General features: G+C 44.8%; 1 protein-coding gene across 1 annotated transcript; it reads left to right on the top strand.

Moving 5' to 3' along the window:
- The first annotated feature begins 8,430 nt into the window (after nucleotides 1–8,430).
- On the top strand, nucleotides 8,431–15,672 carry ahsg1 (alpha-2-HS-glycoprotein 1). The gene is made up of 7 exons (XM_071486747.1): nucleotides 8,431–8,946; nucleotides 9,706–9,816; nucleotides 10,365–10,449; nucleotides 11,596–11,765; nucleotides 11,980–12,096; nucleotides 14,632–14,709; nucleotides 14,899–15,672. Exons 1-7 carry the CDS (start codon nucleotides 8,749–8,751, stop codon nucleotides 15,265–15,267), a joined length of 1,128 nt encoding a protein of 375 aa, XP_071342848.1. The 5' UTR covers nucleotides 8,431–8,748; the 3' UTR covers nucleotides 15,268–15,672.
- The last annotated feature ends 166 nt before the right edge of the window (nucleotides 15,673–15,838 follow it).

The raw sequence follows: 15,838 nt of genomic DNA on the forward strand, positions 1-15,838 counted from the left end.
TGTGTTAGCTTCTCTGCATTGGCTCCCTGTAAACTCCAGGATAGAATTTAAAATCCTCCTCCTCACCTACAAAGCCATTAATGGTCAGGCACCATCGTACCTTGGAGAGCTTATAGTTCCCTATTTTCCCAATAGGACACTTCGCTCTCTAAATGCAGGTCAACTTGTGGTTCCCAGAGTTTGTAAGAGTAGAATGGGGGGCAGAGCCTTCAGCTATCAGGCTCCTCTCCTGTGGAACCAGCTCCCAGTGTGGGTTCGGGAGGCAGACCCCCTCTCTACCTTTAAGATCAGGCTTAAAACTGTCTTGTTTAGTAAAGCTTATAGTTAGGGCTGGCTCGGGTATGTCCTGACCCATCCCTTAGTTATGCTGCTATAGAGCTAGACTCTCTATTTCTGTCTCTCTCCCCCTCTCTCTCTCGATAACTTCATGCCATTAACTTTGTATTTTTTCTCTCCCGTAGTTTGTGCTTCTCCTCTCTCTCCCTCTCTCTGTCCTCATTCTGCAGGTATCTCTGCCCCGGGAGCAGCAGGATCCAGATCCACCACTACTCATCATTACTATTAACCACTGTTATCTGTCATTATTATTGATAACACCATTACCTACACAGCTGTTCCTGGTCTCTCTCTCTCTCTCTCTTCTCTCCTCTCTCCTCCCCCTCCCCCTCTTTCTATCTTCTCCTAAACCCAACCGGTCGAGGCAGACCCCCCCACCCTGAGCCTGGTTCTGTTGGAGGTTTCTTCCTGTTAAAAGGGAGTTTTTCCTCCCCCCTGTCACCAAGCGCTTGCTCTTTGTGGGAACTGTTGGGTTTTTCTCTGTAACAAAGTAAGGTCTTGACCTGACCCTGTAAAGTGCCTTGAGACAATGTATATTATGATTTGGCGCTATACAAATAAAATTGAATTGAATTGAATTGAATCCTTCCAATGACCAGTGCCTTGACAATAATTACACCTCCTGCTGCCACCATCTTTATTATGAAAGGGCTTAAAAGCATGTGAGGGCCCAGACAAAGAAAACTGTGTACCATATTGAGGGTTACCATAGCTATTCCCTCTACGCGTCCCAACATTCCTGGAGAACACATCTCCAAAACTGTGGTTGCCCTCTGTTCGCTTACATATATCGCAATATGTTGAGGAATCGAATTCTTAAATTGCTCCGACACTACTAATTCACAGAGGCTCTCAAAATCCTTCACATTCGCAGCAGAACACCAGCGATTTAAGTGGGACAGGAAATCACGAGCAAATTCCACATTAGTCTGCTTATCGTCTTTCTCCCAGTTCCTGATTTTTTGGCGTTATGTCTCAGGGACCAACTCGTATGCTTTCAAAACTGCAGTTTTTGCCTTAAAATAATCCAACTATCATTGGCACTTAATGCTGAGTAGGCCTCCTGAGCCAGTCAGGACACTGCAGCATTAAAGTTCTGTTTGCGTTCAGCCACTGTTTTGCATCCACGATGTGTTCAAACTAAAGAAAGAATGCATTGGGATCCTGTTCATTAAATTTTGGCACCAAACGCAGATTAGCACCCACATCAAACGAACTCTGCTCTGCTTGAGAAACCACTGACCCCTCAGCTGAAAGCTTTCCATCTTCTTTCTAAGTAAGTAAGATGGTGGCACGTACACACGCAGTGGCTCCTCTCCGTCCCGACAGAACGGTGTTTTCGTGTTTTTTGTGTTGTGAGTCTAAGTGTTTTTGTTCATCCTCATTTCATCCATCCATCTCAAAGCACACATACACCAGAGAGTTCCTGCTCAACATTGGCAGAACCACATTCTTGGAACTTAATCCTGTGGACGCCGAAGAGCTACGGGACTGCGGTCTGTTCCAGAGGCCTACTCCATCCCTGTCCCTCACTCCTGCACTCCACCCAGAGTGGAGGTGCCACAAGCGGCAAATGAGAAAGCAGAAGTGGGGTAAGCCACTACCCACACTGGCTGGCTATCCCCACAATCACTCTGGCCAACGTTCACTCTTTGGACAACAAGCTGGATTATATACGTTTACTACACTCCACATCTAAGACTGTGAGAGAGTGCTGTGTGCTTGTGTTTGTGGAAACATGGCTCAACAACAGCGTTCCGGACTGCGCCATTCAGCTCGACCGGCTAACATGCCACCGGGCAGACAGAGCTCTCGTCGAGGGAGGTAAGACTCGCGGCGGTGGACTCTGTGTTTACATTAGTAATGCTTGGTGCCGCAACGCTGTTGTGGTCTTCAAACACTGCTCAAAACTGGCGGAGTTTATAGTTGTTAAGTGCAGGCCTTTTTATCTGCAGAGGGAATTTATGGCCATACTGCTGGTAGCTGTATACATCCCTCCCGGCTCCAACAACAACAGGAGTGAGGCACTGAATGAACTTTACAAACTCATCAGTGAGCAGCTGATAGCCCACCCAGATGCTTTCCTCATCCTGGCTGGGAACTTTAACCATGCAAACCCAAAGAACATGTTTCCCAAACTTCACGGACACATCAACTTTCCCACACGAGGTAACAACATACTGTACAATGTTTACACCACACAGAGAGGCGCCTACAAAGCCATCCCCCTCCCCCACCTCGGTGCCTCAGACCACTCCACTGTTATGCTGACGCCAGCATACAGACCACTGGTAAAAGTCACCAAACCAGTAAGGAAGCAGGTACGTGTGTGGCCAGAGGGGTCCTCTGAGGCACTTCAGGACTGTTTCTCCACCACAGACTGGAACATTTTCAGACAGGCAGCCACCTACAACAACTCCACTGACCTCCATGAGTACACGGAGACCGTCACTGCCTACATGAGGAAGTGCATGGACAACGTCACAGTCACCAGACCTTATGAAGTGCTTCGAGCGGCTAGTCATGCAGCACATCAAGTCTGCCCTCCCCTCCTCCCTGGAGGAGCTCAGCATTCAACACAATCATCCCCCAACAGCTCATTCACAAACTGGACCAGCTGGGGCTGAATACTTTGATGTGCAACTGGCTGCTGGACTTCCTGACGGGGAGACCGCAGTCTGTATGGGCTGGCAGCAACACCTCCAGCACCATCACTCTGAACACGGGAGCCCCCCAAGGATGTGTGCTGAGCCCCCTCCTCTCCACTCTGCTGACCCACGACTGCACACCGAGAGAGCTCCAACATCTTCATCAAGTTTGCGGCGACACGACTGTGGTAGGTCTCATTAGCAACGACGACGAGACCACCTACAGGAAGGAGGTGAGCCGACTGGCTGCGTGGTGCAAAGACGACAATATCTGCCTGAACATGGAGAAGACAAAGGAGATTGTTGTGGACTTCAGGAGAGTGCACACCCTGCATGCTCCTCTAACTATCGACGGTGCTGCAGTGGAGAGAGTGAGCAGCACCAAGTTCCTGGGTGTGCACATCTCTGAAGACCTTACTTGGAGCAAGAACACTGCATCACTGGCCAAAAAAGCCCAACAGCGCCTGTACTTCCTCCGTAAACTGAAAAGAGCCAGTGCCCCAGCCCCCATCATGCACACCATCTACAGAGGCACCACTGAGTCCATCCTGACCAGCTGCATCACTGTGTGGTACGGAGCCTGCACCGTGTCCTGCCGCAAGACCCTGCAGCGCATAGTGAGAGCAGCTGAGAAGATCATCGGTGCCTCTCTCCCCTCCATTCTCGACATTTATAACACCCACCTCACCTGCAAAGCCCTCCGGATTTCAGGTGACCCCACCCACCCATCCCACTGCCTCTTCAGCCTGCTTCCATCAGGAAGACGACTGCGGAGTCTCCGAGCCAAAACCAGCAGGCTGAAGGACAGCTTCATTCACCAGGCTGTCAGGAGGCTCTTGGCACTTGTCTTTTTTGTAAAAGTGTTTATATTAAGAGCAACAAAGACACTTCCACAAATCTTAACACATGGTGCATCTCCCAGGATCCATGCGCCAACCAAACTAAACCAAACCAAACTACTCATGGCACCCCATGCGCACCAGGGCCCAATCAGCTGATCAGCGCGCCATGTGGTTGGTGAACACTGGGCCCAGGTGTCACCAGGAAGCACTGATGACCAGAGGTGTACAATACCATCATACAACAGTGGGGGTCGCCACCTGATGATATCTGAGCGGCTGTGGCTCAGGAGGTAGAGCAGGTCATCCACTTATCAGAAGGTCGGTGGTTCGATCCCCAGCTCCCCTCTCCACATGTCGAAGTGTCCTTGGGCAAGGCACTGAACCCCAAACTGCCTCTGATGGCTGTCCCATCAGCGTATGAGTGTGTGTGAATGTTAGAAGCACTCCATGTGTAGATGTAAGTGCTGTATGTCTGTGTGTGTGAATGCGGCTCACGTTGTAAAGTGCTTTGAGTGGTCAATAAGACGAGAAAAGCGCTATATAAGCAGTCCATTTACCAGTCCATTTATCCGATAATCGGAGTTAAGTTAACTGAAGATCTTTGAAACATACAGGATGGAAGTTGATGCCTTTTATATCACAATCCAATATGAACCTTGATAATCCTGAAGAAATAACTGACTGCAGACGGCATCACGCTCTCAGACAGACTGGCTTAAAGGAGATTTATCTGTAATGTAATATGAGAAAACTGAATCTGCATTTAAATGTTTAAATGTTACATTTTTGGTCTTTTTTGTTGCCATTTTACACAATGAAATACAAAGTCACATTCACCAAATTTAACACAAACGTCTTGATTTTCCCTCCTTTTACTCTGTCATGACATCAGCCTGGCTGAACTGTGACTGATGAAATCACATGACAGTGTTTACTCAACCAGAAGAAGAAGGATGTGGATGGGGATGACCTTATTTCAAACTTCAAGTTCAAACTGGAGGAGTCATTGTTTCTTGACTGTATCTCTGTCTATAGTCTAGTCAGTGTCTGACTTTTGCATAATACCACACACAGTACTGACAATTTAGACTGTGCAGTGTTTATAGGAAAGAGAGATTCAAATCTGGCACAGAAGGTCTTCACAGGTCTACTCACAGGTCACCACTGGATCAACCTCCTTGCCCCCTATTGACCTCCACTATAGATGGCAGTTTCATTTTTTTCCTCTAGATACCCAGAAACCAACCAGTACTCCAGAGCTGAAGATTAAGATGGTTAATCACTGAATTGATTGACAGTGGATGCTGCAGTCATGTGGTCTTCACCTTCACCAGTAGGTTACCAGGATGCCAGTTTAAGTCGTTTTTTTAGGTCAAAATGCAAAAAATGGTAGAGACCAGCTAGTGAACGTAGTGGAGCCTTTAGTGAAAAAGGAGAGTGAATAGTGGACTTAAATTCATCAGATTGAGTATGATGATCATGCTGCTCTGTGCCTGCTGAATGTTGGAGGCATCTGGAACAATGTTTTACAGTGATAATATGAAAGATGTGTTTTTGGCTTGTTCTGCTGCTCCCAGAACCAGCCAATAATAATTTATGTCAACCATGTCTACAGGGAGGGACATATCATTAATATGTATTAATGTTGCCTATAATCCAGGGTAATCGCTCTGAAACATCACATTGCTCCAACATGACGAGTCATGGAGTGCTGCCAAAACACAGATGACCTATAGCCTGATACTGTGCCTGAACACCTCCTGTGTAGAGACACGTGCAGCTCTGAGGCTGCTTCTGCTGTCCTGCCAACACGCTACTCGTTCTACTCCTCCTCTGTAAACAATGACCATGTCATTTCATTACCGCTAAAAGTTGTCATTCTAGTTTCTGTCAGTATCACTTGTATTTTTATTACTTGTAAAGGCTGGAACCTGCTTCTTCCATGTGATCATGCATGGAGGTCATTCAGGAACATTTGTGTGGCTGTTTTTTTAATACTTGCATGAACAACTTGTTTACATTTTTTTCCTGCTCTGTTTTGATCCTGTCTACCAGAAGGAGTTGAATCACCCAATCACCTTGCTTGACTCTAGATTTAGACTCAAATGTAAAACTCTGGCAGTACAGGTAGAGAAAAAGCAAAGTTTCCTGGGTCAGTGACTGAAGCAGGGTTTGTTGGCAGGCAGACCAGGCAAACAAGACCAAAGGGGCAAAGGCAGGCAGGACTACAGGAAGTTAGAATATACTAAAGGGCACACACAGCTGTTCCTGGTCTCTCTCTCTCTCTTCTCTCCCCTCTCCTCCCCCTCCCCCTCTTTCTATCTTCTCCTAAACCCAACCGGTCGAGGCAGACGGCCGCCCACCCCGAGCCCGGTTCTGTTGGAGGTTTCTTCCTATTAAAAGGGAGTTTTTCCTCCCCCCTGTCGCCAAGCGCTTGCTCTTTGTGGGAACTGTTGGGTTTTTCTCTGTAACAAAGTAAGGTCTTGACCTTACCCTGTAAAGTGCCCTGAGATAATGTATATTATGATTTGGCGCTATACAAATAAAATTGAATTGAATTGAATTGAATTGAAGTGTATATATATATATATATATATATATATACACTATATTGCCAAAAGTATTTGCTCACCTGCCTTGACTAGCATTTGAACTTAAGTGACATCCCATTCTTAATCCATAGGGTGTAATATGACGTCGGTCCACCCTTTGCAGCTATAACAGCTTCAACTCCTCTGGGAAGGCTGTCCGCAAGGTTCAGGAGTGTGTTTATGGGAATTTGTGACCATTCTTCCAGAAGCGCATTTGTGAGGTCACACACTGATGTTGGACGAGAAGGCCTGGCTCTCAGTCTCCGCTCTAATTCATCCCAAAGGTGTTCGATCGGGTTGAGGTCAGGACTCTGTGCAGGCCAGTCAAGTTCATTCACACCAAACTCTCTCATCCATGTCTTTATGGACCTTGCTGCAGCTTGCAGTCATGTTGGAAGAGGAAGGGGCCATCTCCAAACAGTTCCCACAAAGTTGGGAGCATGGATTTGTCCAAAATCTCTTGGTATGCTGAAGCATTCAGAGTTCCTTTCACTGGAAGTAAGGGGCCAAGCCCAGCTCCTGAAAAACAACCGAACTCCACCAAACGTTACACTTGGCACAATGCAGTCAGACAAGTACCGTTCTCCTGGCAACCGCCAAACCCAGACTCGTCCATCAGATTGTCAGATGGAGAAGCGCGATTCGTCACTCCAGAGAATGCGTCTCCACTGCTCTAGAGTCCAGTGGCGGCGTGCTTTACACCACTGCATCCGACGCTTTGCATTGCACTTGGTGATGTATGACTTGGATGCAGCTGCTCGGCCATGGAAACCCATTCCATGAAGCTCTCTACGCACTGTTCTTGAGCTAATCTGAAGGCCACATGAAGTTTGGAGGTCTGTAGCAATTGACTCTGCAGAAAGTTGGCGACCTCTGCGCACTATGCGCCTCAGCATCCGCTGACCCCGCTCTGTCAGTTTACGTGGCCTACCACTTCGTGGCTGAGTTGCTGTTGTTCCCAATCGCTTCCACTTTATTATAATACCACTGACAGTTGACTCTGGAATATTTAGGAGCGAGGAAATTTCACGACTGGACTTGTTGCACAGGTGACATCCTATCACAGTACCACGCTGGAATTCACTGAGCGCCTGAGAGCGACCCATTCTTTCACAAATGTTTGTAGAAACAGTCTGCATGCCTAGGTGCTTGATTTTATACACCTGTGGCCATGGAGGGGATTGGAACACCTGATTTCAAATATTTGGATGGGTGAGTGAATATTTTTGGCAATATAGTGTATGTGTGTGTGTGTGTGTGTGTGTGTGTGTGTGTGTGTGTGTGTGTGTGTGTGTGTGTGTAGGGGTGATAATGAAAGAATTATTGGAGCTGGTGAGTGAGTGGATGTGGGGATCAGGTGTGGGATCACAGTGGGGACAGCTGCTTCAGAGGAAGGGGATGGCAGTGTCTGACAGAGAGAATGAATGAATCATTGGTAGTCGTGATAAAATAAAATATGTGTGTATATATTTGGTGGCACAAATGCTATGGCCTGTGAGCCCTGTGATATTTTACAGACTGTCGTCCTGCTCAGGTATAATGTGTGTTATGTGCTGCCCACTCTTGGATAATCATTAAATCTGGGAGCCTGATTCTCATATCATCCCACTGGTGAGTCACTGTTCATATTTATCTTTCAGTCTCATAGTACAACTCCTAACCTTCACCTTGTGTTGGTTTTTTGAGGTTCAGTGTGTGTGGGTGAAGCCTGACTCTCCTGATTGTGTGTCTGTTAGTAAACAGAACCAAGAACATAAGTATATTCTCTGTGTACATACAGTGTATACATGTGTGGACATAAGTCTAGGTTTGTTTTGAAGCTGATTTATAAGTTTGTAGCCACTGTTTTGCTGCCAAAATGCAGATAGTTTACTCTATCTATGAACCCAGACTGTGAATTATGGATCAATGTTTCCTCCAGGGTGAACCCAGTACGGTGCAGGTGTTTCTTGTTTGTTTAACTTGGGTGGAAGTATAAAGTAGCATAAAATGGAAATACTCAAGTTAAGTACAGGCAGAGGTCTGAGCTCTGTGAACCCTTCTAGTTAAATATGCTTCAGTAGAAAAACTTGTATAGTGCTGGGAAATGGTTGACTGTTTGACAACTATGATGAAACTGATAGTTTCAGTGGACATTTCAAAATAAATTGCTCTAGTCTGTGTTTGTTCTCAGCAGGGCTGTGGTCTTGTCCTCGTGCTGCACCTCTGCTGTCTCTTTATCGCTCCACCTCTTTGTCACGCTGTCTTCCTCCCACCATTGTCTGTTAGCCTGTCCGTGTCTATATAACATCCCTGGCTGCAGCGGTCTGCTCCATCTCTCTGCCTGGCACCATGAAGAGATTACCCGTCCTGGTGCTGCTGGCCTCAGTGGTGCTGCTTTGCAGCTCTGCTCCAGCTCTGGAGGAGGTAACGTGCCGTGAGGAGGACAGTGCAGCGGCAACACGCCTGGCAGTGCACCACATCAACGAGCAGCATCACCATGGCTACAAGTTCCGACTCAATGTGGTCCAGGGCAACAAAGTGGAGAAGGTACTAGAGCCAGAGTCAGGCAGCGGGCTCTGAAATAAGTCTGAGGTCCTGGTACTGTGACAGATTTCCTGTCACTACAGCTCAGGTTGATTATCGTCTCTTCCGCATGTTTATCTTACAGCTAGGAGTTAGTCACTGGTTACTTTGCAGATTCCAGTTTTACATTGTCAATGAAACTCTTCTGCTCTGAATAACAGGCTTGTTTCAGCTCAGTGAACTCTTTAATAATACGCTTTAACTAAAGTTAGTTTTTTCCACTTTTGTTTTTCTTTCAGTCCCACAGTTCTTTTCTTCTGTCCTTCATTTTATTACTACTTTGCCTCTTGATCTTCTGTCTTTCCTTTTTATCCTTGGTGGCTGAATGACAGCGGATTTTTGTTTTTTCTGTTTTCACTTTTTCACTTGTTTCCACTTAACTCCGGACTGGTCGGCTGTGTGTAGGTTGTGTTTCTGTGTCTCTCTTCTGTTAGTGTTGCAGAGTTGGAGCTCACAGCTTCCTCTTCATTCTTATCGCTCTATAGCCCAGTGATTGGTGAAGTGTAGTTGTGTAGACGAATTTTAACAATAGAAAAAACTCAAACTGTACCACTCCCAGCAGGAATGAAGTGAGTGAAGTGTGTCTGTGTGTGTGTTTGTGTGTGTGAGTAATCTGGTCTTAAATCTGTCACAACAACTGATGCATTTGTCGGTGTGGGGACATTTAAAACATCATGTACCTCAGTCATTGTGATTCATGCTCTTCCTCTCTGGTGTTTCCAGCGTGGAGGAGAGTGTGATATTGAGCTACAGCTGGATCTCCTGGAGACAGTGTGCCACATTGTCAACCCCAAACACTTTGAGGACTGTGAGCTCCGCAGCACGACCGACCGGGTAAATGTTAAACAACTATTTACTATATCTGAACGTGATAACTCAGTTACTCCTTGATAGAGCTCCTTCAAATTTGGTACAAACATGAACTTGAACTCAAGTACGAATTAAATAGATCGTGGTGGTCAAAGGTCAAGGTCACTGTGACCTCACAAAACACAGTTTTGGCCTTTTGAATGTGGTATCTCAAGACCACTTGGGGGGGGGGTTTGTTTAGAATTAACACAAATGTTCATGAGGACTCAACAATGAACTGCTTAGATTTTGTTGGTCAAAGGTCAAAGGTCAAGATCACTGTTAACTCACACAGCATTAATTTTGTCTATGTCTTTGTCTATAAGGATAAAATGAAATGATGACATTTTATATCCAAAAGGTCAAAGATCAACCGTACTCTGACATCATAATGTTCTTCAAAAACACCTCTGGACATTATTCAACGCTGTAACTCAGGAAGATGAGAGTGTGATCATATTTCCTGCAGTGGACGCACTGGCCTTGATGTGAGCTACCTGCAGTTACATATCTCTGTCTCTGCTTCTTTGTAGGAGGTGATGGCCAACTGCACCGTTACAATGACTGTAACAGCTGACGGCGCCAAAGTCACCAAATATGAGTGTGTCACACGACAAGGTGGGCTTCTCTTTTCTTACATATCCGAGCCTGTCAGAAATGCTGGACCCTCTTTTATTTTTTGTTTCTTTTACATCCAGTGTTAATGTTGGTACAGCTAAAGAGTTTTCAGTGAGCGTGAGCCCATCTTCAGTAGTTCAGACAACTTAAGTAAGGAGTCAGGAATAGTGCAGCAAATTCAAATTGTCCATAAAGTCACATAACATGAACAGGAGGGTCAATCTATCTATATATCTATCTAGCTAGTTTCTTTAACTAAAGCTGCTTTAAAAAAGTTGTTCAAACTACTTTGTAAAAAAAAAAAAAAAAAAAAAAATCAAATTGATAATCTGCATGATGCAAAATGACCAAAACCCAAATAAAACAGTAAAATAGAAATACAAATATAGTTCATTTTCTTTTATGGCACTGGATTTGTTTGTAGTTTCAGTAGTTATTACACAAAAAATGGTAAAAAAAAAAAAAAAAAGAAGTAATTTAACAGCTTGAATGACTACGTGCATATGAATGTAGTTGGACTATCAGCAAGTTACTGCAAAATGTAGTTAAACTAGTTTAGTTACATGTAGTTCACTAGTCCCCAACAAAAATCAGACAACAGCTCTACACTCAGAAAATATGGAAAATTGAATTTGATACAGCAACATTTTGATTTGAGAGGTCTCCATCCAACAGGCATTGTCAAAAATATGGTTGAATCAGCAAATGAAACAAATATGCATTCCTATTAAAAGATTTCATGTTTACAGCAAATAAATAAACAGTTTAAAATCTCACTCACAAAACTAACCCTAACCCTAACCCTAACCCTTTAAATTCAATCTGATCTTTTTTGTTGTGTAGTATTTTGAACTAACATCATCATAAACTGCCTCCAACATCAGATCAGATCAGATTAACTGAGACCAGGCTGATTTTCATCTGCAGTCTGCTGAATAAATGGTGGTGATGATGATGGTAAAAAGTTGGTGAACTATGGCGTCACGAATCAGATCCACTTCAAATATCTGACAAAGTTTTAAGTGTAAAGATGATGATGAGAAAAACCTTTAAAATGCAGACCTGCTCCACGAACCCTCAGAAAGCTCACTAATAACAATACAACTCTGTGTGTGTGTGTGTGTGTGTGTGTGTGTGTGTGTGTAGTAAAAACTAACCAGGAGATGGGTATGATCTGCCCCGACTGTCCCGTGCTGATCCCACTCAACAGTCCTGAAGGCCTCAACGCTGTGCATCAAGCTGTGAAGAAATTCAACCAGAACACCACCAACCAGCACTACTACGTCCTGCAGGAAGTGGGACGGATAATAAATGGGGTACAGGGACTCGCTCCACACACATACACGCACTCTGACACATACACACACACAACTCAGGACTCAAAGTTGCTTCTACTAAAGCCAAACCAAAGCCAGCTTGGATGCCTGTATCTTTAATTTTGAAATGTGCCTACACATCTGTATCCCATCCCTTTAAACCCTGCACACTCCTGTCTTTTCCCCACTCTCTCTCTTTCTCCTCCTCTCTCAGTACTCAGGGATGGCAGGGATGAGCTACTACCCTTACTTCGTTCTTGTGGAGACTGATTGCCCAATGGGCTCCAGAATCCTCCCTGAGGCATGCACACCCCTCTGCCCTGACAGAGCAGTGAGTACACCTCTTCAGACAGATTCAGACCCACACACTGACATGTTTGAATTTCCCTTTCTAATGCACCTGTAAACACAAGACATGAGGAGATCTATAGGATTTAATGAGTGATGTCTCCTAGCAATCACTTGTTATCTTGTGTGTGCACCTCATGGCTGCTTGGGCTGTCTTGTGTCCTCCATGTGTACAGCTGATCACTCTCAGGTCTGTCACACAGATAAAAACAAGCAGTGTTACAGCAATATTAAGATGTTAAATAAATGTATTTTTAAAACCATATTAAGACCACTACTAAGGGCAGTGGTGTAATGTTGTGTATTAGGCTCTCACAACACTGGACATTTCTTGCAGATGGAGGTTTGACCTTTTGTGTAAGAAAAGTTTGTCTTTGGGGCGTTAAACCTCCAACCAGTCCTCAACCTGAACGACACAGGTCGTTTTCTTCAACCCTCTATAGGAGTGTCTCCTGAAATAGTTCCCCTACAGCAGCAGGTGTACTGCACCTTGGTTGTCATGGTAACGATATTAAAGACGCAGACTGTACTGAGAGTGGCGTACCTACCTTTGTCACCATGGTTACTATAATGACGGTTATTGGATGGTTAGGTTTGGGAAAAAATTGTAATTTGGGTACTTCTTTAACATTAGACGATGTCTGTTGTCATGGTTACAATAACACGTTAACTTTGTCGAAGGGTCACGGATAATGGAAACAACATAAACTGCTACTTTCACATGGACACCAATCTCCTACATCACTTTTCCCTTTGCTCCTGTCATCATTACCACGACCACTAGATGTCACCTAGCAACAAAACCTAACTGTGGGTCATAATAACCTGCTGACAGACGACCTGTGGGCTCGTTTATTATAGCACAGTCTCGTCTATTCCAGCTAAACCTAGTGTATTTGTGTATCTACTGATTATTAAGATGCACAGCAGATTGTTTTGGGCTTGAATAAGGTCTGTCCTGCAGCAGCTAGCTGTCTGGTGTGAAGCTCGCTCTGTGTGCAATTAGGTTTCAGATATTTTCTTTACAAATTTATTTAAATGGTTGTGCACAACCTGTTCTAAAGACTTACTGACTTACTACCATTGTCCTACAGAATGACAGGTTAAATCAAGAGTGTAAATGCTGGAGGTACAGTGTAAACAAGCTTTTGGGCTGACGTAAAAAAGCTGGATGATCTACTAACTTACCTTTCACTGATATTTGAATGTTACACATGGAAAATCAAGGTTTTAATATTTTTATTTAATCTTTTTATTTCCCTCCCTTACCTTTAGCTTGACGTCATTTCTACAGTTAACTGTATAAATTCGTAGTCGTTACCTTACAGTTTGTACACAGCCAGGACATTGTTGTGTGAACAAACAGCTTCTAAGATATCAGAATGAACCCAGGGTCAGGACAATGGCTTCCTAACAGACTAGGAAGGGGCCACAGGGATGGCAATAACGGAGATGAACACATGTTTAAATTTACACCAAGCCAAATCAACAGGACTGATGACAAGTACAAAGTCCAAATATCTCTGTAAAGTTATTAGCTGAGTGAGGCTGAAAGGACCATTGTGTTATTGTTTGTTGAGCTCTAAGGCTGAAGTGAACAATAATACACTCCTACAAAGATGGGTCAAGATTTTGGTAGATGTATCAAATCTTCAGTGTCTGACTGAAGATTTGGCCCTTCAATGTATGTGGAACTGAGGGAAAATAAACTATAGTGTGTGTGTGTGTGTGTGTGGGTCCAGGTGGGCGTGGCTGAGAGTGGTGGCTGCTTTGTTGTGACATCACAAAGTTCCAGAAGTCCTGACAGCTGGTTTTAAGGCTCAGTTTCTGAATACAGGCTGTGTGCATTTCTCTGTGGACTGAGGCTTTGATACTTTCACAGTATTAATATAGAACCTAGACCTGCTTTATAATCAAATATAACATGGACATCTACCTTCATATGGGACCTTTAAAGTACAACCTCACCAGGAGGTGACAACCCTCTAAGAGGTTGTAAAAAAAAAACTGTTTATTCTGACAGAGGGAGGTGTCCACCAGTGGTGCTGCTGGGGTGAAATCCTAAGCCATCTTTGATTTTACATGGTGTCTATTAAAGAGGAAAAGAAATCTGGATCCATAGTGCTCAGTGATTACAGGCCCATTTCCAGTATCTCTGAAGTAATAGAGACAGTGGTATCTATCCAACCTGTCTCAACACAAATAATCTCAATGAAACATCTGTCTACCCCAGCCCTGAAGGTCTTAAATAATCCTACAGTGGGCACTGTAATGTTCTCATTGTCTTTGTGTTTTCTTATTTTTGATCTTGTGATGCACTTTGTTGACAGTGTGTTTTAAAAAGTGCTGCGTAAATAAAGCTCATGGTAGTGGTAGTATATCCGTACAGTAGTGTGAAGGTCCTGAATGAGCACTGGGCAGCCCGTGTGTTCGAGGATGGTATCAGTGAGTCTGACACTAAATATTTTGTCTATTGGCTGTTTCCGTGGCTCTCACTGTGTCTCTCTTCTCTCTGTAGCATCACGCTTACTGCCATACATCCTTTTCAAATGCATTTGGACTTGGGTCTGTGGTTTGTGAATTCTACCCCCCAGTGGTGAGTCCACATAGCAAACATGTACTGTATGTTCACCTAATCTACTTCATGTTCCCTCTCCAGAGCTCCACTGCTACTTGTTATACTCTGCATTATTAAATAACTCTGAACCCGTAGTTTGGAAATCTGAGGTTATTCCAGTTCTGCAGAAATACACTTCAACTTTGTCTGTTTCTCTCCTCTGAACAGAACACTACAGCCCTTGGCCCTGGTGAGCGGGAGCCTATATGTAGGCCCTCTCATCCTGGGAACCATCACCGCCCCCCTTTCCACCCTGTTGGTCATGTACCTCCTCCCCATGCTGGCAGTGGAGGACCCCCACCACACGCCCATGGTCATGGACCTCCTCCCCATGCTGGCAGTGGAGGACCCCCACCACACGCCCATGGTCACAGGCCCCCTGCCTTTGCCGGCCCTGCAGTCCAAGAAAGACATTCCCCCCGCCCACCCTTCCACTCCTGCCATGGATTCATGAACAATATTGACCCAGCTCTCCACCCCATTTGCCCCTGGCCTCATCCTGAACCCCGCCCCCAACCAGAACCGAGACAGCCCTGAGATACACACAGTCAATTCAAAGGACTGTCATTGTTCAGAGGACTTTACAGTCTCATATATGTAAGACGTGAACACGTGAAACAAACTGTCATGGTGTCGGTCTTTGTCTCACAGACCTTTTACACTGACCTGCCACACACACACCACATGACTCAGTCTTTAATCAGGGCTAAATACACCTGAAACCTTGTCAGTACAGAGAGCCAGAGTTAGCATCAACACAACTACTAACACTGTGTCAGCCACTGCCAGTTACAAGCTAACAAACAACATAAACAAATAAATGCTAGAACTGTTGGGTTTTTCTCTGTAACAAAGTAAGGTCTTGACCTGACCCTGTAAAGTGCCTTGAGATAATGTATATTATGATTTGGCGCTATACAAATAAAATTGAATTGAATTGAACTATGCTAACTGTTCTGATCTGTCTGCTAGTCTCTGATTCTGGTCTCAACAGACTCCTCATCTGAGTCTGGGTCTGACTGAGGCTCCAACATGAGGCTGAGTCTCTCTGATGTTTCCTCCTCTAACATCTTCATCCTCTCTGCTCTTTCACCTGGACACCTGGAGC

The sequence above is a fragment of the Trachinotus anak genome, unplaced genomic scaffold (genome assembly GCF_046630095.1).
Source record: "Trachinotus anak isolate AG129_WGS33_773 ecotype Australia unplaced genomic scaffold, CSIRO_AGI_Tana_v1 ptg000010l, whole genome shotgun sequence".
In the NCBI taxonomy this organism is placed as follows: domain Eukaryota; kingdom Metazoa; phylum Chordata; class Actinopteri; order Carangiformes; family Carangidae; genus Trachinotus; species Trachinotus anak.